This window comes from Opisthocomus hoazin, chromosome 9 (assembly GCF_030867145.1).
Source record: "Opisthocomus hoazin isolate bOpiHoa1 chromosome 9, bOpiHoa1.hap1, whole genome shotgun sequence".
Lineage (NCBI taxonomy): Eukaryota > Metazoa > Chordata > Aves > Opisthocomiformes > Opisthocomidae > Opisthocomus > Opisthocomus hoazin.
This window is the reverse complement of record NC_134422.1, coordinates 8,890,614-8,914,274: the sequence shown is the minus strand read 5'-3', so window position 1 is coordinate 8,914,274 and position 23,661 is coordinate 8,890,614. Positions and strand designations below refer to the sequence as shown.

The following is a 23,661-nucleotide window of genomic DNA, read 5'->3' as shown; positions in this document are numbered from 1 at the left end:
GGACCATCACAGACCCGAACAGGCGTACTCGGGACTGCTCTCCTGTATAACCCGACCATTGCAATTCCATTGGCAGTGAATACCTCTTCTGCAGCCTTCACACCACTCATTTTCAATAATACTTTGCACAAAAAAGATTCCCCTCAAGTCCACAGGCAGCAACACCACCGCTCTGATTCTATCCCCTGTTGTACTAAATGAGTTAAGTCTTAGTAAAACTCTATCAAAAGCGTGCAAACAAATGTGCAACACAAGAAGAGGGCTGATATGGTGAGCTCTTTATAGTTGTGACAGAGGCTCATGAAAGACACGAGCTCTTTCCAGCTGACTTTGTTTCACAGTCATCTGACCTGCTTCACTCTTCATTCCCTTCTTCATCTTCAGCTGTTATTTCCACCAGAAGTAGAGTGCAGCTATGAATTAATCACATCTAGGATGAGCTTTAGTTTCAAAGGTCTTACAGAAATAGTACTCTACACTACATTTCCATTATACCATAGAAGACAGCAGATGAACGGAAGAAAAAAAATATGAGTATGCAATTTACATGGTATTAGTTTATGCAGAAATATAATCTGTCATGAAACTAAATCTTGATTTTTTCAGTCCTTAGATACATTGCAGAGGGGATGTTCAGCTGGAGATGAGAACATCCTTCATCTATTCCATCAGAAGTTATCTAGATTAAGAATGCGCACTTTCAAAGTATGAACCTCTCATACACTAAATACTCTGGAATACAGGAGAAAGTTAAGTATAAGGAAAAAATAATAAAACCTCTGAAAGCAGAAGCAGATTTTGCCTTTAGACAAATCAGAGTTTGTAAAACATATGCTTTTGACATATGGTAATTCTGCTTTCTAAAGAGAGCAGAACAAGTGGTTGGCAACAGAAAACAGCCAAATAGTGAAAAAAACAAAAGTGAGAGCTGTAAAAAGATGCTTCCATTATATTTATTTTTATTAAAAGATGCTTTATTATATTTAATTCTAATAATCACTAACATAGGAACTGTAATTGCAGTTGTACACTGTGCACATACAGCAATGCCTGATGGTTTATTGCATATAATCGATGTCATGAAAGTAAAATTATCATAATTTTTCAGCTCTTGGAAGTTATATATTTAATAGAAAATTCAGAATTATGTCCTACTTCCCTACTATATTCACTTCCTATAAACAGAACGTCATGGCCATCACTGTTTAACTTTGTAGTAAAAGAAAATTATTCTCTCCATTTTCACAGTTTATAATGGGAACAGCAACTGTCACGCTGAGCACTTCCCAGTAGTTAACCAGCTTGGTTAGGAACTTGCCTTCATCTTTCCAGCTGCTCACTGCATATGAAGAAAGGCAAGTTCCCAGCAGAGCTCTTGTGCACAGTATATGCCGTCCCAGATTCCTTTTTATACCTATACCTATATCCTTCAGGGTAATTTCAAGGACATTTCACTGCGGATATAGCCACGCTAATTTGCTTTGCAGTCATCACTTATCCTAACAGTGTGAAGTTACTTTTGATTGTGATTCTTATAAATATTTTAGACTAACATGAAGTCCGGCATTATGGTCGTTCAGCTGCAGAATACAGTGTGTCTTTTAAGAAGCATTCCTGTCCTTTTTACCACTTTCCAGCACTGCCTTTACATGAAATAAAGTCCTCCATGCACAGTCATATTCTTGTATTTCTACCCAGAAGTAAACAGTTCATAATGTGATTTTTTTGGTGCCATTTCTGGGAATAAAACATGGCCATTATCTTATAAGCTACACAGGAACATCCATACAGGTGTATGTCTCTCTAGATTTTCACAAGTGCATTAAAAAGAGACAAAGCTTTAAAGGGGGGGTGGGGGGGAAGTAGTTCAGCATTTTAAAAGGAAGCAGCACGGTTCAGATCTTAACTTTCCCTGCTCTCCGCATTAGGGTAGCATTCTGCGTCCATGTTCACTTTGACTGGTAGTAACATGACAGCTCAACAACTCTTCTGCATTTACATCTTTTGTATGTAAAATTTGTTACATGTTTACAGGTAAACCACACAGGTTTGACTATATGCAATTATTTTGTGACAAATATTTATAGTCATATTTTCACTTGTACATATAGTAACCATGACCAGTCAGTCTGTACCTGTGCCTTTCCTTAAGCACCAAAAGTCTGCATCAAGCAGCCATGGGAAAAAAAATGGCAATGGATCAGTGAAGCATAGGAGCAAATAGAAGTTCACCACAGCTCTCTTTGGCCCCACTCTTTTGCTGCAGAACATCCCCTAGAGAACATGAAGAAAGCTCTGCAATATGGGTAACAGGAGTCAGTCACAGGAGACATCCAGGAGAACATGCAATATGCAGTCATCTTGCCAAGTGACTCTGTTCTCCTCCTGCTGGGTCATGTTTAACCATGTACAGGATTGGGGCTAAAAGTGGAGTGAGAAACAGCCTTTGACCATTTAACATACTCCTCCTTTACCCAAAACAATGATATGTTCATCACTTCTTAGACCTCTAGAAGCTACTAATACACCTCTGCGCAGGCAAGAACATACAACTTCTGATTGTAAAACCTATTTATCACATTAAGCTACTTTTCCTGTTTCTGTTGCTACACGCACCACTTCTAACAGACCAAGCTGTTAATGAAGACACTTGATATTTGGCAAAAGTGTGTAACACAAAACGTTATACAGCTCAGTCTGGAGCAGGCAAAGTGACTCAGAAGTCTTACACCCCATTGTATTTAGTATGAACATGTATGTTGTCTTTCATATTTAATACTCTGTTCTTTCTTAAGGTCTGTCTGACAGGTTAATAAAACTAGTTTGCCCTATATGTTGCTGCTAGGGTTCTCAACAGCTGTATGGCAGGAGACTTACCACTATAGCTGGTTGGATTTATTTTTGGTGGGAAGAGGGCATTAATACCCAGTAAGTGAACTCTTAGAGTGGTATGAGCAGGCAGCTGGAGACTGTTATTTATTGGTCTTACCTAGAGCTGTGTAAAATACAGGAAACCATCAGAAAAGTGCAGTGTTGCTCAGTGGTAACAGAAGGAAGAGTTATACATAAAACAAATATTAAAGGACTAACTGCGAAACATTTGAGGAAGCTAAATCAGTTCTTAGTGCAAAAAAAAAGGAAGTTTTCAGCTATTCCAGAAATTCCAAGTCAAGTGGATTTGAATTTTCCATAAATCTAACTTTCATGAAAGTTCTAATTTGATATTTTCCACTTGATTTTGTTGTTTTTACCCCTCCCACTAGGCTAACTTCACTAAAAAACCTAGAAGATACTGGTGATACAAAAGATACCAGACTTTAAATTCAAACCTAAGAAGTGGTTTGTCAGTTTTGCTAGCAAGTCCTCTAGGCAAGTTTACTGAGACTTAACTGACAATATCCAAGATAAAGTAGAAGGGTACGATATTACAAACATTTGTATAGAAGATTAGGGTGCCAAAACTACATCCGAAAATCCTGTTAACAAGGCAAATCCAGCACAAAAAGTAAAACAAAGGTTTCACTTGCGTCTGCTTCAGATTTTCCAGACTTGCTCCTCTCCATTATTATCGAGCCATCCAGAGATGGCAAAAACCAGTAAATTAGATTCCAAAGTAACTCTGAAGGTTGGAAACCTACATCCTAGGGTATAAATTGGGGGGTATTAAGCAGATATTTGATGCACAAACATAAATAACATAATCTCCTTGTATTCTTCAGAGAGCTGACAACACTAATGTAAGTCTAAAATTACTCCTGCTCCAAATCCCTTAGTTTTATTAATTTTTCTAAACTCCTTTAAATAAAAGTTACATTGAAAGACAAAAAGTAATCCTCTCTGATCCTAGTTTTCATTTTATAAATCTTATCAGTGTTTTCAAGCTCTGAGACTCCAAAGTGTTAGTTCCCATCTTAATAGCACTATGGTAGGAGTCTGTAAATATTGCAGTAGTAATAAAATGAGCTAATTTAATTTCCTAGGAAAATGTATGTATAAAGTTCCCTGTGGTTTGTAATTACTGTAAAGTCAACAGTTTACATCAATGACCTGGTAATCAGTTAGTCAGAATGTAAATAATTAATGAAATAAATATTTTCAACGAGCTTGCTCATGGAAGACTCCTTAGAGTACGGTAAAACAGCAGTTTTGTGAGAACAGTATTATAAAAGAGTCGAGCCTCTTATTGGTACATATTTGTACTTTGTTTCTTACTAATTTGGTACAAAACAGAAAATTTTTTTGTAAACACCTTTCTACTGATCTAAGACTAATTAATGTTAATTCCACTTTGCTAAATGAGTGCCAACATCACAGAGGTGCTATGAATTATGGGAACATCAAAGAGTGAAAGGCAGAATCCTGCGCACCCTGACACCTCCTCTTGTTACATGGCTCACAAACAAAACCATTTTTTCTTAACATTTCAGCATGGTCAGAATCAGCCTAGGAAACAACTTTATGCTGAACTCCGGTGACAAGGAAGAACTATGCCATCAATCTTTTATGGCGTGCCCTACTCATGCTATCTATACTTCAGCAGTAAAAAGATGGGCTGTTTTTTTCTTATTTCTCTGTATTTAAGAAATGCTTTAACATGAAAACACAGATGAAAAGTACTGATGCTTCAGTCTCCCTTATACAACAGGTCTCGCATTATCAATCACTATCTGATTAAAGGTTACTCACTTATTTCCACACGCTGCTAAATTGCTGACACTATGACAATCGGTGATAGTCCTGGTAGCACAACATAATTTTGGTCTTTGTCTTTGTGATTCCTACAGTGTAAAATTCATTTTCACATTCACTTTCCGACTGTGCCCCAAAATCATCTAAAGGAATTAGGCAGACCTCAGTACGATCTTGTTATTGACATTTATGTTGATCGATGTTGGCTCTTACAGAATTGGAATCTACAGATCAATTCCCTTATTAGATTCGTTCTCAGTGCTGCCATGATCATTTTATCACAGAAGCTGCTGCCATCAAATACTGCTTTATCACTTTATAATGGGATAAGCTGCAGCTTTCCTCTAGCATACAGTTGGAAATGAAAACTGTCTGAGCTCTAAATGTTTCTTTCACAGGTTTTCAGAAATGTCCTTATTAACTGCATATGTCTTTTTTAAAAGCTATTTTAAACTCAGTTTACCTAACCAGTAATAATTTTTGCCTGTAAGAAAATTCCAGTTCTCAGGGTGGTAAAAAAAAAAAAAAAAAGGCTAACACTGGAGACTGCCCTGGATCTATTAATCACCTTCTTCCTGCTGAGTCTATGAGTCAGATGACAGAAAAAAATGAGGCTAAGAATGGAGATACGACAAAAAAACCAAAATGGTCTCAGGAATGGTAAGCAGTATTATGGGAACACGCAAACACACATACAAACGCTCAGAAAGCACACAGAACAAATACATACGCAAGGTTTGTTGGAAGTGTTTTCTCTGGTTTTGAAAATATGCAGGGCTATGGTATTTTTGTAAGAGTGGTATTACAGCTCCTGTTGAGAGAGGAGTTCATCACATTAATTTAAATCTCCGATAAAATAAATTAGCTTTTTTATTGCCAGGTTGAACTACGGGGCTATGATTGTTATGTATTGCTACAATCTAAGTCTTAATGGCATTTTAGCCCTGTGGTGGTCAAACAGAAACCATTTCAAACCTTCTAAAGGCTATTAAAACATGTGCAGATGTCTGGAAAATTAATACTATTATCTAACTCTAACCTTTTGCCTGTAGGAGGAAAAGGAGAGAGAAGGCTCAGGGAAGATGTTTTAGATCAATACATGGCAACAGGGGAGGGCAAGCACTGTTTCACATGGAAGCTCATTGGCTGTGAACAGGTGATTCAACTCAGCAGATTCATCCTTCTTTGGATTTCACTGAAATCATTCATTTACTGAGAAAAATAATTTGAGAGAGATGAGCATCATTTTTACAGTCCTTCCTCACTGCTGTTTCCAAGGTCCAGCAAGCTAGACACTGGAAAGGTGCATTCATTTAAACGACAAGAGCACGAATTTGTCCAGGTTAACGTTGAACAAGCCATACTTTCCTTGCCTCAGTATTATGCATTTAACAGATTTCTCCATCCCGCCACCCGCTTTTTTTTTTTCGTGTAATACTATAGAAATGTCAGATGGACTGAAAAGAGTTTAAAAGTAGAAGGAGGATTTCAAGAAAGGCTTTCATCATTCGTTGAAGGCTTTTACATACATATTTTCTCCAACTCTAATGCATTGTTTTTGGCTGAAAGAATAATTTCAAATAAGGAGAGACTTTTTAATAAGGTTTTCTTGAATAACTGGAAACAAGGTACTTCATTCTATCCTTTTTCCTCAAAGCACTTACTTGAGGCATGGTTTAGAAAGAGTAAGTGGGCAGATTTCCAGCTGGTAAGAATTATTGGCTCTACTTATTGTACTGAAATTAAAGGAACTTCTGCTAGGTCAGAAATCATCCCGTAGACTTCCAAAACTTTTGCTGCTTTTGAGAAATAATGCTTCTAGATGGTCACAGTGTGCATGTGTTGTGGTCTTTCATTCCTGAGAGCCTGAAATCTGACCACAAGATTTCCAAATGGCAACATTTATTCTGATATACAAAAATCACAGGGCTTCTGTGAAGGACAGAGTGCAACTCTGCAGTCCTGATGATCTGAAACAAGCATCTCAAATCCTGGCTTCAGACCTCTGTAGTGCCAGCAACCTACTCCAGAGTGGTGAGAAACTGCAAAAGGATCTCGCAGTCAGCCTGGCCATGCAAGCTGAGAAATCTCTGTAAAGCTGTAACAGAGGGGAGATGGGAGAGCCAGTGCTGGTACCAATGAGGAGGGGGCACCATACTGGACAACACAAGGACACAGACCTTCACTGGCCACCTTCATCTGCACCTCACTCATGCTGCTGTAGCCAGGAGGAAACGGAAAATGAGAAATGTCCATCACTCCTCCTGGGCCAAACGGTGCTCCTGTGAGGGAAGGCACAGTGCCCTCTCAGCGCTCTTCGGCACCTGGAGCAGCCTGGGGAGTGCCAGGCCCTGGCACACGATGCCACAAGAGAGAGTCCCCTCCCGCACCCCGCAGCTTGCCCCCAGGCCCGAGGCAGCGGCCAGCTCTGCTTCCGGCATCGGTGGCCGAGAGCGGCAGAGCCTTTCGGCAGCTCTCTGTGCTCACAAGAAGTGGTGCCAACATTTGATTAGCAATCCGTGCCCTTGTGAATTGATCGTTTTTTCACGGTAGATAAAAGCAGGGCTTAGGAGGTATTATATAAGAATTTCAAAAGGGGTCAGCTCCCAGTTCAGACCAAGTAAGTAGCCAGATTTTCAAAAGAGCTCAGCACAAGGCCTGAACACCTGAAAGTCTGGTCCTGTGTGAAGGACCTAAAGACCTAAATTAAAGGTTATTTCCATTTGTTATTCCCCCATGAACTGGTGAAGACTGGTAACAGAGCCGAGAGTATCCATATTTCTAATAATTGTCAAGATCTCCTAAGGGCCATTTAGTGGAATAAATTTAAGTGAGCCTTTAAAACAGAGTTTTAATCTCTGATTCATGTTCACACTTGCAGTATCTATGACCCATAATAACTGTGCCTAGACTTGTGCCTGTGCCTGTATCTACTGTACAGGAAAAGTACACAAGGCTTGTTTAGAGAAAAAAATGGAACTAAGAGTAAGTAATAGGAAACAAAAAAAACCCTAGATAGAGTATTTCTGCTTTTAAAATATGACTGAATATAAAAATTTAGGATGAAAACACTACAAAATTGAGTAGTTCATTTCTGAAACTGTATACCGGAAAGATGAACTGAAGAGTGGGCGTATATTTGAGATTTTTAAAGCACTGATATTAATTCAAGATGGCATTACTTTGGCAGTCTGGATTCCATACTCGTAATGAGGTAAGATGGAGTTTAATTCATAATGTTGAAGATGCCCTTGCAATGCACCCAGGACACAGACAAATCACTGCTCCTCCCTGTACCCAGACGTCAGATAGTGACTAATGAAACATGGCTTGCTCACATCCAGAGGAAGAAATGAGCCCGAATGCAATCTAAAAATGCCAAAAATACAGAAAGACTCAAGTCTGTCAATATCACATTGTTAAAGATTTAATGACAAAGGTAACTTGTCCTTTTAGCTTGTCCTTATCAAAAGAGATACCCAGATGGTAATTTAAGAGTTAAGGCACTAATGGACTCTTCAGTTTCACTGAGCATCCATGTGCTGATTTTATCTTGAAATACAGTATTTCACATTCTCAGCGAAGTCAACAGAGATTTAGTCAATAGTGTCACGGCCTTTGGACGGGGATTTGAATCTTACCAGTATCCAAACCATCATTAAAGAAGATAGGTCATTTGGGAAACAAAGGAGAGCATTAGTAAAATTCAATACTAAAAGATGGGTTTGGCTCAGTAGGTGTTTTATGATTCATTATGAATAGCATTTTACTCTAATTACCACTCCTTTCTTCTATGTGCAGTATCCATAAGAGTATACAAAACATACATAGTATATCACAGGTAAATGAATTTTTTCATAACAGATGGCAACAGAAAATACCTTTTGAACAATCTTACGTGCTAAAACCCACTTAGCATGTTACTTTGATTCATTTGATGGCACAGGAAGTTCCGTCTGAACATGAGGAAGAACTTCTTCCCTCTGAGGGTGACGGAGCACTGGAACAGGCTGCCCAGGGAGGTTGTGGAGTCTCCTTCTCTGGAGATATTCAAGACCCACCTGGACAAGGTCCTGTGCAGCCTGCTGTAGGTGACCCTGCTTCGGCAGGGGGGTTGGACTAGATGACCCACAGAGGTCCCTTCCAACCCCTACTATTCTGTGATTCTGTGATATGTATAATTTAAAATTACTAGCAAATGACACTGACTTAATATAATCTGAACAGTTTAAATGTTACCAAGTAAAGTACTTACTGGCACACCTATTTTTAAGTAAAAGAGCCACAGTTCCATATTGCTTCATGCAAAGTGCCACTACACTTAAATAACAGAAACAAAAGCACAGTTCTAAAGTAAAATATAAATGAAGTTTTATATGTATTGACGGCAATAACAGATGAAATTAATCCTTTATGTATTGTTATCTGTTTCATAAACACATTTTTGCAGTTATCCTTCATTTCAGTTTCAAAGTCTTAAGAAAACAAAAATCAAACTACATACTTAGCTCTATTAGTGCAGTAAGAAGAAAATGACACATCTGTAATAATAATGGTGTGCTTTAGAATTTCAATAGATTCCTACTTTACCACAACAAGAGAAAGCTCTCTAAATCTTTGAATAATTTAATTTTATGCATTCTTTTGGTATTTCATTTGGGAGTTATGGAGTGTGAAATACACACCATGATGAGAAAACAATTATCTAGCTCACATGTTACTTCTCCATATTGTATTTAGGCAAGGCTTGCAGTGGCTACTATTTTATTCCACTGTGAAATCCAAAATGGGGAGGCTGTAAAAGTTGACCTGATGACATGAACTTATACTTTTATATGTAACACATGGCTTGTCCTTACCACATCATATACTGTGATAACATTAGAACAAATTCATGCCGATTTTTGCTATCAGAATGTCAGTGAGAAAGATTTTTCCATTTAGAAAGGAAACCTGAATGAATGACTCGACTTAAATACACCAAATACATACATAAAAAAATTCATTGCAAACTTCAAAACCAGAAACACATCAGGCAAAAAATGGATCTGTTGGTCACACAAAACATAAACATGAGTGTTATGAGTGTTCATAGAGTTTTCACAAAATTCACAGTCTAGAATAAAGGCTGCCTCTAACCAGTCTCTATATTTACATTTGACCTTTTATGCAGGGATTTACATGATAAGTTGCTAATACATCTTTCTAATACATTCAGCAAACAGAGCAGGCTGAAATTCATCCAACAGGTTAAGCATTGCTATAGGTTAAATATAACTGCATGGAATAAAAAAACCTATCTTTTTAATGCTTATTAGAGGTTTGAAGCACACAGTAAGTTAGAAAGGAATACAGTAATACTATTTTGTATTGTGGAATTCCTTCCCTTTTTCTTACATTTATTCCCATACTGAATGTACACAATAGTAGGAAAAAACATGAAAAACATTCTTGTACTTAATGAGTCTGCCCACATACTTGCTTACAGTTTCAAATGCCATATTTGATTCCTGCCATCATGTGTATCATCACTGATAATAAAAATCTATGCATAAAATACAGAGAAATCTATGGTTCACTTAGTTGCATATTCCTCTTTATCTAAAAAACAGGCAGTAAAATCCTCCTTTTGTTGCTAAGGCCTGTCACATCAGTACAGCCCCACGGTTTTCTTGACACATGCTTACTCTGGAAGACTGTCTTTGCTCTTCAGAACAATGCCTGAACATTTCTTCAAAACTTAAAAATACTGCTCTCCTCAGTCAAAACCATTCATAAACATTTCAAAAAAGATCACTTGTGGCTTTCCTAAAGATTATTTGCTCATTTGAATTACTGGTCTTGGTATCTCTGTAGCCATTTATTATCACTAGGATAATGGAAAAAGCTCATTTTTGTATCTGGTATCTGAAGATACATTTAAAATTGTATCACAAAACGTCATGTTTATGTAGATATGGAAAGCCTTTCAGTGCTTTTCTTTGGGACCTCTCAAGGCTAGTAAAAGTACTTGGACATATGAAATTCTAGCAATTGGGAGTAATTTTCTCTTAACAGCATTATCATTCTCATCAGAACTACATGCTTAGTGAGCTTTAGTTCCTATTTCGTTTTGTTTGAGAGCAAATTGGTACGAATTTAGGTGCTGAAATAAGGGACTACAGTCTGACAAGAAGGGAGATCACCAACACACAAATTACATATGGAGCAGACCTATCAGGTCAGTTGATCTAACTCCCTCATAATAAAATACCGTTCTCCACCGAACATCTTGCTGTGCTTTGTTTGCTTTAGTTTTAAGTGTTGTAAGGGATAATGCCCTCCCTCACTTCTCATACATCATGACATGGTCTGTAACAAAAATTTTTGTGATGTTCCTTTATCAGCCTGAATTAGACTTAGATCCAGCAAAGCATTTTATTTTAAGAATGAAAGATTTATACTTTCCCCAGTCAGAAAAGAGCACGTAAGGATTCCCCCGTGTTACGGACTGGTGTTCTTGAGGGACAAGAAAAGCTGCCTCAGCCATTTCGCCCGAGGGATCTCACAAAGCTTCCCGGAGGTCTACACACCGCGGCTGTGATTTCCATACTTACAAGTGTAAGTCCCTGTAACTAGAGATGGTCTGCAGAGAGCCACTGCTGCGGATGACACCCAGCGATTATCAGTGCTCTCCCAAAAATCTGCTTATCGCAGAGCCTCCTTCCAGAGCTGGCTGGATATCAGATATCCAGCCTAATTCTTTCAGGTATTATGCTGCTGCTGTATTCAAAACTATAAGTCATACGGCTCAGCTTAGGGAGGTTAGACAGAGTTTATTCAGAGGAGGTTACTTCTTTTCCTTCTCTCATCACTGATTTTAGTCACCCACTCATCTAACCAGCAGACTCTCATGAACACTTTATTTCTGTGATGTTTCTTCAATATCTATTTGGAGCTGGAAACAGGAAAGTAAGAAATACGGTTTATAATGCATTATTACACGTTGATGATTTAAGCTGAGATGAAATAAGAGACTAGAAGCTTTGTATTTCTGTCTTCTCAGATGCTACTGGTGAGTAAGGACATGACAGAAATAGAAAGTAGGTACCAGTTTACTGAGATAATCGAAGATCGGAAATAATGACATCAGCATCTTCACATCAAGAAATGTTCCTTTAATCTGTTCTTGAAAGCCTCAAAAATCTTTGAGTGTTCCTCACTAGATGACGATCTTGATTCCTGATACAGAGAGGCATTCTTCTCATTTCTCACTGCTACAAGACTGGATGCTCTTTCCTGGGACAAGCTCTTCAGGACAGTAATTGTGCACCTTCGGTAGCCTTGATTTGGAGAAAGCACTCCAGCAGGACTACGGCCTGAAATCTTTTGAGAACGGTAAATGGTGTAAAAACCACCACCTCGTTTCTTTGTAGGTGCTCTACTGGCAACATAATTCTTGGATAAAGTTTAGTGTGTTAAACTTAAAATATCTCAAACACGATTTAAATTTATGTGATTGTTTATACAGCTCTTGAGATTGTTCTAACTTTTAAGCAGTTTTCCACTACTGTTGAAACAATTGGCAGATTTGAAATTAATTTCTCCTCAAGCCACCAGTCCTGATTCCTGAGTAAGTAAATATCACTACAGACACCTGGTTTATATTTATATGTTTACCGAGAAAAAAAGGACAGAGTTTGTTCTGGAGCTGGAAATTTTCAGAAGATTTGCAGATAAGAGTACCCCAACAACCTGATGGACACAAAGGAACAAATGTGACGTAACAGAATAAGCAGGTCAACTGCAGGAGTTTCAAAACTTCAAATACAATTTGCTGATCTTGGTCTCCAGCCCGCCTGCTCTCTGCAGAGCCCAGAGGCACAAGGCAGGACTAGTAGCTGGCTTCTGTCAGATGGGAATTCTGCTGCTGCTCAGCATATAACAATCCAGTTATTTACACTTTGGACTGCTGACAAACTGTTTTCTAACAGTGTGTGATGATCTTTAGTTCTAATTTCAAGCCCTCAGATGTTTACTTTCTGAAATACTTAAATATTTGGTATATCTGATCACTGTAAAGCAACACAACTACACTTTTAACCTTCTGCATTCAGACCTCATCATGTCTAACGATGTCTGAATCAGAGGTCAGACTCTGAGGCCAGATACTCCATCTCCTTTTGTCAGGTGCTGGGGCAACTAATTGCCCTCTTTTTCGTCCCATATATAATAATGTCATCGGTTCATTTTCCCCCTTCCTGCTAGGTTGTACAACTGTTTCCATCGAAGTATGTACAGCTATACTCTATCTCATACGTCAGGGCATAGCTGTCAGTTTATTAAAAGAGCTAATATCAATGCAGTTATAAGAAAGCAGTTATTATTTAAATTGACTTTCTGAGAATTCAGCAGACTGTGCTGTAGCATTCTAGACAAAATTTCAGACATAAAATTAAAACAATGTGGATGGTCCATGAGTAATAAATGAAACTAATCTGGGCAGAGAAACACAAGGAGAAAATAGATGCTTCAAGAGTCCTCCCTGCTTTGTTCTGGAGTTGATAAAGTAGAATTTTTATGATGGAAATAAAATGGCAATGAAAATATAGTTTAGGATGAGAGATACTGTAAATCTTATGATTAGAAATATTATTTTATACTTTCTGAACTATGAGAATTTTATTACTTATTTAATCAAATAAATCAACTCAATAAATGTTGCCACTTGCCACTTTTTAACACATTTCACTGAAATTTCCCTGCATGCTTTGTAAAAAAACTGTGACAGCAAACTTCTGGGTGAAAAGTGAAAGCCAGTCTTCACCCGCAGGAACAATTCATCTAACAAACATGTTGAATTTATATAAACAGAGATACATAATATAAACAAATAACTGCGATATCTATCAGAAGGCAAACCCTGACCCCTGTTATCCCCAGTAACTTTATACAAGTCATCATTCTTGTAAAAGGAAGGTATGTAATATCAGAATAAGGTTCAATGTCATGAGTTACATTTTCAGGTAGGAGTGGAAAAAAGAGGGCTAACTAGAAGAAAAGATCTGTGAAAAGATCTGTGTCTCAAGACTGAGCAGCCTACACCTGATAAAGTCAAAACAAGTCTGGGAGACAACACAGCCAACAAGTGGAATAACTCTATAATTTGGTGATTTTAGTAGTTTAAAGTTTCTTTGAAGAAAACACTGCATCATTTAGAAAAAAATAAGGCAAAGACAGAAATATAGTGATATTGACATTTACATTTAAAAATATTTCATAGATGCTATACATGGCCATGGGCAAAGCAGAAGCGTTAAATTTCACCTAAGGCTTCTTCTTCCTACTCTTATATCTTTGGATTTATCTTCTCCTTTCAGCAACCTTTTGTATACCACCTACACAAATTTCCCTCTTCACTTCCAACCAGTTTCTCTCTACCCAATTTTAAATCTTAAGTCTATTATTCCCAACTATTTCTCCCACTGCCAGATGAAATACAAGGTGGCTCGCTAAAATGCAGTTCCTGGTTTTCTTTTCCCAAACCTCTCCTGCTATGACAGGCAGAATTTTATCTCTTTTTAGCAGCCGTGTTAACTGAGGAAAATGAAGGCTGCCTGGACAGAAGCTACTCCTCTGTGCTAGTTTTTGTGTAAAACTGTTGTTGCTCTTCAAATGGTGCTGAGACAGAGACACTTTTCCAAGGCTTCTTCATCTTAAGAAGAGAGATTGGCTAAATAAAACAAAATTTTAAAAAATATAGGTGATCAGGCTCCCCTTTATTTATCTACCCTAACACCAACTCTGTAAATCACACTCTTCAGCTAGAAAGAATATCCCCAGAAAAACAGGGTAGCTCTTAAAATCATCTACAATATGAAAGAGGTGACAAAAAAAACCAAAAAAGCTTGAGTTATCTCTTCTTCCTCCTTACATTTTGCATCAGCATTACTTGATCTTCTCATGACAGGAGTGACATAGCCTCTGTGTCATTCTCCCTACAAGCAGTAAGCACACCAAAATTTCCAGTAGCAAAGAAGCTATATGGCAACATGTATAATCACACACCTCAAGAAATCACACATATTTCTTTTAAAATACTATTAGACCCTTCAAGTACCCTTAGACACTTACACTTCTTGTAAATGCGTGAAAGCATAATACTTTTAATAATAGTTTTACAGTGAAGGATTCCTGAAGCAGTTATGAAAACCTTACTGCATGATCTTCTTTTAAACTGGTAGCAATCAGTTTTTCTTTTTTTTTTCCCCAGAAATCTGTGTTGAAATCTAAGATGTCAAGACTGCTTATGGTTAAAAATAAGCTTACTCTTTAATACAAGAGTCTTCTAATGTCAATTACAGAATAACATGATGGTAATATACAATCAAATCACAGAAGTCGATATGCAGAAAAAGTAACCAATACTAGTTATTTTTAATTTATAACCTCTTCTGTAGCATTCTTCAAGATTTTTGATTGTATTGAGTGTGAATAACTCCTAGGATGAGATCAACATGTAAATAAAATCAAACTGTACTGTATCAGACAGTACACAAAAGGTGAAATCAACCCCACATACAGCCCGCCCCCCCCCCCTCAGCAGTATTTGCCCATTTGCTTTGATTAGGGTCATGATTTAACAGGAATGTCCCTACCCACCTATTTAGTACTCTTCTGTAGAGTTTAGCTATTGCTCTAAATCTGGGAGGTATGCGTTTCCAAGAAGACACAATCCAAACTGTGCTTCAATTCTGTGCAGCCACACAACTATTTTTGCTTAATTTCTGTCCTAAGGAAACACCCTTATTCAGATTTTACACCTCAGACTGCAAGATCATAGATTACGCACCACTCATTCAAGTCTGGAGTAAAGTTAGAGGACAAATAAATTTCTGGAAACGCACAAATTTACTGTTTCCTTTTTTGGTAAAAATTACATATGAAGTGCTTAAACAGAAACTTAATTTTCTGATGTACATTGCAACTTGTTCTCTGCTCTTTTTTCCCCAAGGGTGTTCAAATCTGTTGACAGCAAGCGTAGGGACATAAAGGTAAATTTTGCTGTTGTCTTGGAGACCTGGACTTTGCGAATGATCTTAATTCTCTTTTTTCTTCAGCCAATAAAGACAAAGCCAGTGAAAAGCGGGGGGAAAAAAATCTATACACATTAGTTCCTGCCAAACTGTGCAGGAACAATGATGTAAAATAGTTTGAATCCCTCAGGAAAACCTGCTAGATCATTTGGTTCTTTCTTCCACTTGACGCAGGTTCATCTCTTTCAACTTCTTTCACAGCAGTGACACAATGCAGTTTCAAGAAACTCAAGTCAAAGCATTGATCCCACTTTTCAGATGCTATCTAACACTTCTATAACATTCCTGGAATAACCTGGCTTTATTATTTCCACACAAGATATTGGGAAGAAGAGCCGTATCTGCAATAAAAAATGTGCAATCTATGACTTCTGTGCAATCTAACCCAATACTAACAGAGACTAGAGTCAGACTCTTTAGAAACAAAAAAAAAAACAAAAAGAAAGAGGAAAAAAAACAAATGCAGGAAAAAGGATCAGGTGATGCGACTGTCAAAAGCAGAAGGCTCAGCAATAAAGGTTGATGCTGTGGTGGATGTGTCTGAAACTCTGAACGTATGAAGAGTCCTACACAGGAGTCTATGAAGGATGAACAAACAGGAAAGAAAGCAGGGGGAAAGGGAGAAGAAACCAGAAGAGAGAAGGTCCTGACCAGGCAATACCTAAATCAACAGAAAATCAAGAGACAGAACAAGAACCTGAGGATAATGCAAGAACCCAGACCTGTGATGGTGATCTGGCATCTCTCTGCTTGTGCTTTACATTTTCACAGTAAATCAGTATTTGCCCTCACCATGGGGATTCCCTTGCCTTTAAGCACCACCTGGTGAGCAGACCATGTTTCCTCAAGAAACAGCCCAAGCTGATGAGAGTTATAGCAGCCCTCAGCTGGCAAGAAAACAGTGCAAAGGCCAAATTTTACCTTGAGATGCAGATGGACAGCATCAGAAGATTTAAATAAGATACACATTTAATATCACTTACCTAGAAGACATGACCCAAATTTCTCTCAAAAATGAATTAACTTCTCTCTAATTAGAAATAATGCATACTGCTAAAACCAGAATTTTCCCTATTGTTAGAAATGTGCCACGTTTTAATTATTCCTCATTTACTGTTCTGCTAGCTCATGGTCAGATTTGTTGGAACTTCTGCAAAGCAATCCTACCTCTACAAAAGGATGACAAAGCAATGGATTAATTCACAACAATGGACTTTGCCAAATGAAAAGGAACACTGAAACATCTCTTATTATTCCAGGACGGCAAAGGAGTGGGAGATGGGTCAATTGGTTTCTCAGCTATATCCTCCCATAAAATGCTGGAGAAAAAAAAAATCACTCTAAGCCTGTGAAGATGTACTTAAGTCCTTGTAACACATATGGCACAAGTTAAATAAATGGGCTGTCTTCTCACAGGAAATTACACTGTTCACCATCAAGCAGACTGTTAAAGAATCCGAGCTTCTCCCCTGCAGAGGGATAATGAACCCATATCATTCGATTTATCATAGCAAAGAAGCACCTAAAAACGTAAGTTACTCTGCAGGTGTGCTCCTTTCTCCACATTTGCCCATAATATGTAGTCATAGCTCACTGGCGTACACTTTCATTTTCAATGGTATCAGATTATAGATAGCGGATATTCTTCTAAAATATTAAATCTACCCAACTGTCATTTCCTACTTATTGACATAACCTTAAATAGAAGAAAAATATTTTATAATTGTAAGAAATATAAAGCTTACTGCTTTCCTCCTGCAAAGGCCACTTCCTACCTGAAGAAGGAGGTCAGAAGCTGGTTTGACTCTTTGCTGGAAAAGCACACTTAATGTTCGATTCTGTTGTTCCAAATCAAAAACTCTCGTTTTCAGCTTTATACATTCCTCCCTCAGATCCTGCAGCACAAGGGAGAATTAGGACGATTAGAAAGCAGGTAACAGAAGCATTTTAAAAGCTCTAAGTAATGTCAGATACTAAGAAGGAATACAGGTACAACTTTTAAAACAGTACAAATCAGCAAAATGCGCTATTTCATTTCTTCTGATTGATCATGACAGGAAAAATCTTGTAATGAGAAACACTAGTTACCTGACTCGTCCTCTCGGAGTTATCTGTTACTATAAAAAGTGACTTTGCTAGCGATGTGTTTCATTTTGTAGCTGCCATGAAGCAGAAAGCAGTAATTACGATATCAATATTGTAATAAGCATAATCTAAGGAAAAAGCATAAGCCATACCAAACCAGGAAGAAGTTCAAAGTGGTCCTGTGCCTTCAAGGTATTCTTCTGAAGTCTGATCCCCTCCTTGCTTTTTCTGGAATAGCCAAGTCAGCCTTGCTGGCTGGCATATTGTGAGTGGTCTGTATCTTCCCCACTGTAACAAGCCACCGTAAAGCTGGCTAGGCCACAGTAAGGTGTTGGTGCACCAGACACCCGCAGTAGTATGATCCTGCCTGACATTTCCAGCACGAGGTAGCAAAAAGCCTTAAAACAGGGCATTAGCAGCAGAGGTGGAGTACAAAACCTCTGCATCTTAAGGCACAGGACATTTCTGTTGAAACTAAAAGATGCAGGTCTTTCAGCCAAGGCTGAGTCAGGTTCATCACAAACAAGACATTCATGGCTTTCCGATACAGCAAATATCTATCTATCTGTCGTCTGTCTGTCTTTAATGTAAGACCTACTTTTCCTGGCCACTTGAAGGAATACAGGATTCCATCAAAAAGAGGATTCTGGAGAGAGAGTGGAATCTGACCCTCAGCCTTTCAGCATAATTTGTGCAGTTATCGATTTTGAGGTTTGAGAGCTTCGTAAATCAGGAATAGCAGTCTCCTAATAAAGATTACATATAAAAATAATAAGTTGCAGCTACATCTAGCTTTACTTTTTTAAAAAAATTTATGTCTCCAGATACTTTCCAATATTCCTTTACATTTAGGACAGTTGCTGCCCTGTGGTATTGCCTAGCTGATACTACTGTCCACCATATGAAGGTGGAGAAACAGGCCTCTGGATCCCCATATGCTGTCCTGACAATACCATTATTAACATGATGACCTAGCCTTACGAGAAAACAACTCTGAGGAGGAGACTGTAGTCAGATGTAGTTCAAATTCTTGCCTACAGTTGCTCTAGTCTCCATTGTAACCAGCACTGAGGTTGTAAGGGGTGAGCACACAATAAAATAAGCTCATATTGAGACTTTCAGAAAACATCTTGCTATGCATACAGTATGTATCAGATTTTATGATACTGCTGGATGAATGCAGTTATTTTCTCTTGACAGTTTTTTAATATTACTTTTAGGTGGCTGTCAAGTGGCTGTTCAAGTAAAATTGCTAGAGTTTTCCAACATGACCCCCCAAAAATCTTGAGTTTGATGTTTTGTAAAGCCCTAAAGTTTTGATTTCTGTCAGTGAGACCTCTTATCTCTGGTCTTACACAAGGCAATCTATATTAGGAAACTGCAAGCATCAAGACCCATCATTACATGCTTTTCACAAATAATCAGAGAATTTAAAACAGAGCCTTAGCTGTTACAACAGTGTTTAACATCTCAACACTACCAAGTGCACTGCAAGGGAAAAATGATTCACACAAACTGACAATGTAGAAAAAATTTAAATCTTAGCAACGCCTCTGCTCAAAACCTTCCTGTCTTACAGTTTTAAAACCATAAGATTTATGTTTCAAACTACATTTTCTGTAAAAAGTGAAATATGAGATAGTGCATTATCCGCCCAGATGCTGTAAACCATGCCAATGGTAAGGCCACACGTAGTCAAGGGGAGGAATGAGGCACATTAAGGTAGCAGTATTCTGGTAAAATAAAACCTGAGTTTAGAAAGTTGAAGGACTAAAATTACCAATTAATACAACCATCAAATGTCTCAAGCATATAATTCCTCTCCTGTGGGTAAAACAACCAGCTATTAAGCTAGTAATCTCCCAGATATATTAGGTATTCCTATGGTCTCGCTACAGTAATATCCAAGCATCTCTCTATTCTTACTTTTTCTCCTCAGTATGAGACTCGCTTTTCTCCGAAATGGGATTCACTGCCCTCATTAGAGGTTCCAGAAATACGCTGCTCTTCCTCTGGAGAGGTTTCTTCTGTTTTAACAGTTAATTCACTTCTTTTTTATTTCATTGATGAAAATTAAGAAAAACTTTCATACAGAACCCAGAGTAAAAAAGTATTCTCCTGAATACACTCCTGTGGAGGAGGGTAATATGCAAAGAGCAGATACACAGATCAGAAAACAATTTTATTAAGTGGTGTAACTCAAATTTGAAACTGCTGATCCAGGTCTTACATGGGGGGGGGGGGGGGAATCCAGTTTCCAGCACTCTTATCATCTCATGTGATATGAGAAGCCTCTGGGCGGAAGGAGAAAGAATGGATGCTTCCAGTAAGAATCAGAGCATACAGGCTTGTCTCAAATCAGTTTGTTGTTTTTCTGATGTCTTAAATTTCCCAGAGGTAAAATTTTCTATTAGTGAGTGGTAGAAAATCCACATAATTTTGCTACATAGAATTGTGAAAGTTTGCTGTGTGGATAATTCAGCACAAATCTCAGTTTAATGTAGTTTCTCCATAGTCACAGTGAAAAAAACCCTCTCACATTAGAGAAATTCTATATGTATTGTAACAAATTACATACTTGAAAGTGCACATTTAAGACTGTAATTCCATTTCAAGGTTCCAGTGACATTGATAAATCACTCAAGCTTTGCTCACTCAATTTGTGTCACCAGACTCTCTCAGTGGAATCATAGTCTTTCCACATACCGGCGAGTACACAGTGCTTTATTCGTTACATTACAGCATGTATTTAATTTAAACAAAAATTAGTCCTTGAGGGACAATTTCGAATTCACAGCAAAGCCTACGCAGTGTGCGTTACTGTACAAAATCACTCTTCTCCATTTTCTGAAAGCTCTCAGCTTTCCTGCACGTCTCACTATGCCCCAGAGGTGTGTTATCTCACTGTGGCATGACTGGCTCTGTCTTACTGCTCAGCTGCACGATGCTAGATTTATCTGTTTACTAGTTACTATTTGGATTCTGATATCTACCTATTTGGGACTGGTGTGAGGAGTCCAATTTCCTCTTTATTGTATGCTATTGTGTTCCTGTCTTTTCTTACAAAAGGACTTGTATGAATGGTGTCAGGAGCACTGTAACAGTTAATATTCATTAGCATTTAGAAGAGGACCCTCTTTCCTCTTTCTATGGATATTAAATTAGCTGTTATTACTCAGTAATAGGTAAGCAGCTGTTAAATCCCATCAATACTAAGTAAATCACTTACTAAATGTATTCAAATCTGGTTTTATTGTATCCATATGAACTCCTTGGTTCCTATGGGTTTGGGAGGATTCATTACTGAGAAAGTCCGTAGTCATCAAAATGTCTGACGCCTTTGCAAAGGGACTCAGGAAGCCCCTCTCTTCATCTGGGAAATAACCATAATATTCCCAAACTACAGATTAATATATTGAGATTAACCCTCTGGTAAATATTCAATCACATATGGTTTAAATGTGGATGAGGTTTTTGTGTGTATTAATATGAGAATATGCCTCCATTTCCATTTAAACTGTATTGAAATGCAGATTTGGGATTCTTTTTAAAGATAGCTGAAGTTACGCTTCTAGAACAATAGCTCTGCAGACTGCAGTCCTCTGACGATGCACAGACCATGCAGCATACATGTATACAGAGTACAGGAAGAGTAATACAGCACAGATAGCAACAGCACAAGCTACCTCTATGTTGTGGTTTGCCCAAATCATCTCCGAGCTACAATACTTCCAGTTGTTGTACGGCAATATCCCTCTTCTAGAGTAAAAGGCTTTGTTGTGCATCAGAAACCCATGGGATTGAAAATACTTTCAACTCTAACCTGTGGTAACAGTTGCATGGCTGTTTTGTGGCCACAGCTGTCGGGTGAAGAGATTTAGGGAACGCTATTACTTCTGGATTCCTGATGCTAGCTTGGGCCACAGGAATGTGTTATCTGTGTAATGGGCAATGCACCCTCCAGAGTCTTGCATCGCTCACCTACAGGTCACCTGGACATCTCTGTCTTCAGGGCAGGATACTCAAGAGCAGACTTAATGGGGCCAGAACATCTCCCTGAACACCTTTTAATATATCCAGAATGTCGTAAAACTGATTCACAAAAGATCTGTCCAGTAAGGAGCCGAGAAGGGTATCCAGCCTTCTCCCTGATGTGCAGACCGCCAAATGCAACCTTCTGCACCTACTTACCATTCACTTGGGTGCAGAAGGTCATGGGTGCAGACGTTTTTCCAATGTGCTGTCAGGGCACACTCCCCACTTTTAGGTGTTTAGCTGGCAGAGTCCAAGGTCACCTTGTTCACACCTGAGCCGCACAGCAGCCACCTTGCAGCTATGCCTGCACCCAGCCTGCTGCCTCCTTGACCCGGAGCTGCATCCTGACCCGCTGGTGTGGCTTCACTCGGACCTGCCTCCTCCCCATGGACTTGCCCAGCACAGTACAGGGCTGGCCCTGATCACTGCCTCCAGGCCTGACACTGACACTGGTGCTCTGCCTGCCTGCCCTGCTGCCACCCTCGGTCCCTGCTCCACCCCTTCGCAAGGGTGTTCTGCTGTTCTGAAGGATGTCCGTAACCGAGGCTTTGGAGCCCGTCCTCAAAATCTATTCCAGTACTTTGGGCTATTTGCATCTAGAAAGCTTTTGGGCGTGTGGCAGAGGTTTTTGATTATCTTAACTTGGTGTTTCTCACTGCATTTTAAGAACGTTATTTCTTGTCCTGTCATTCAGTGTAGACAAAACACTTTATATTCTTCTTTGCACTATCTGCACTAAAAGATTGTATTTATGTCTTTTTCAGACTCATCTTTTTGAAGCTAAATGATCCAAAGCATTTTAATAATGCCACATTCATCAAGTGGTCTACATCTCACAAAGGATCATTTCATGAATATTGAAGGGTTCATAGCTTATTATTATAGAACTTTATATTTTGTTTGTCTTTTTTTTTCCCTCCTCAACAAAATGACATCATTGAATCCCATTCAGCTCAAAGACCACTTTTTTGTAGCATTGTCCTACCAGTTATTCCCTTCCCTCTCTAGGTTGCTGATTGTTTCTGCTTACATGTATTACCCTGCTTTTCTCTCTGTTTAATTTCATCATAGTTTTCTTCCTGATCACTTCTTCATTTTAGCAAGCTCATTTTTAATCTTACTCCTCCCATAAGGTTCTATCTGAAACAACCATACTTCATATCCAACCGTTCGGCATGTGGACGGAAACTTCAGACATGACCTGATCCAGAACAGACCGTTACAGAAGCTGTACTGAATCTTTTCATTCTGACGGGTTTGCAGTCACTCTACGGGAATTTTGCCTGTGCAATACTTCCCTTGCTTATCCAGGAGAATGAAGCAGGAGGACATCAAAAGGTTTTTAAAGACAAAATACACATTCTCTATCTCTGGTCCCCATCCTACAAGTAGAGTACCCGAATCGCCACTCCATACACGGAGCCTTCTTTATTAGCCAGGGAAGCACAGGCCCACACCAGGAGCCTTTTCTTCCACTGAATGTGAAGTGAGCGTGCCAGCTACTGACATGCACTGTAACTTACCTGGTTTAGGCTCCACAGCAATGGACTGTGGGAGCAACATAACTCGTTATGGATAGGGAATGGAAAAATCACCATCCGGAGTTAGGATCTGCAGATGCTGTTGTCTCAATATAGGTAAACAATAAAATTTGGATATGAGTCCTAAATGATCAAGCCTTAAAGATGTACAGGCTCACAGATTTTTATTCACTTGCATCACAAAAAACTTGACTTTGGGCCTGAACCATGGCAACCTTGGTAATTAAATGTATGAA

General features: G+C 38.6%; 1 protein-coding gene across 3 annotated transcripts in view; it reads right to left on the bottom strand.

Annotated features, from left to right (window-relative positions):
- The window catches only part of NCKAP5 (NCK associated protein 5), a 404,131-nt gene that overhangs the window by 72,433 nt on the left and 308,037 nt on the right, over positions 1 to 23,661 (bottom strand). For all 3 annotated transcript variants that reach the window (XM_075430787.1, XM_075430785.1, XM_075430786.1), the window contains one exon: positions 17,540 to 17,659. In XM_075430787.1, coding sequence (XP_075286902.1) covers positions 17,540 to 17,659 — 120 coding nt within the window. The remainder of the gene's footprint in view (positions 1 to 17,539; positions 17,660 to 23,661) is intronic.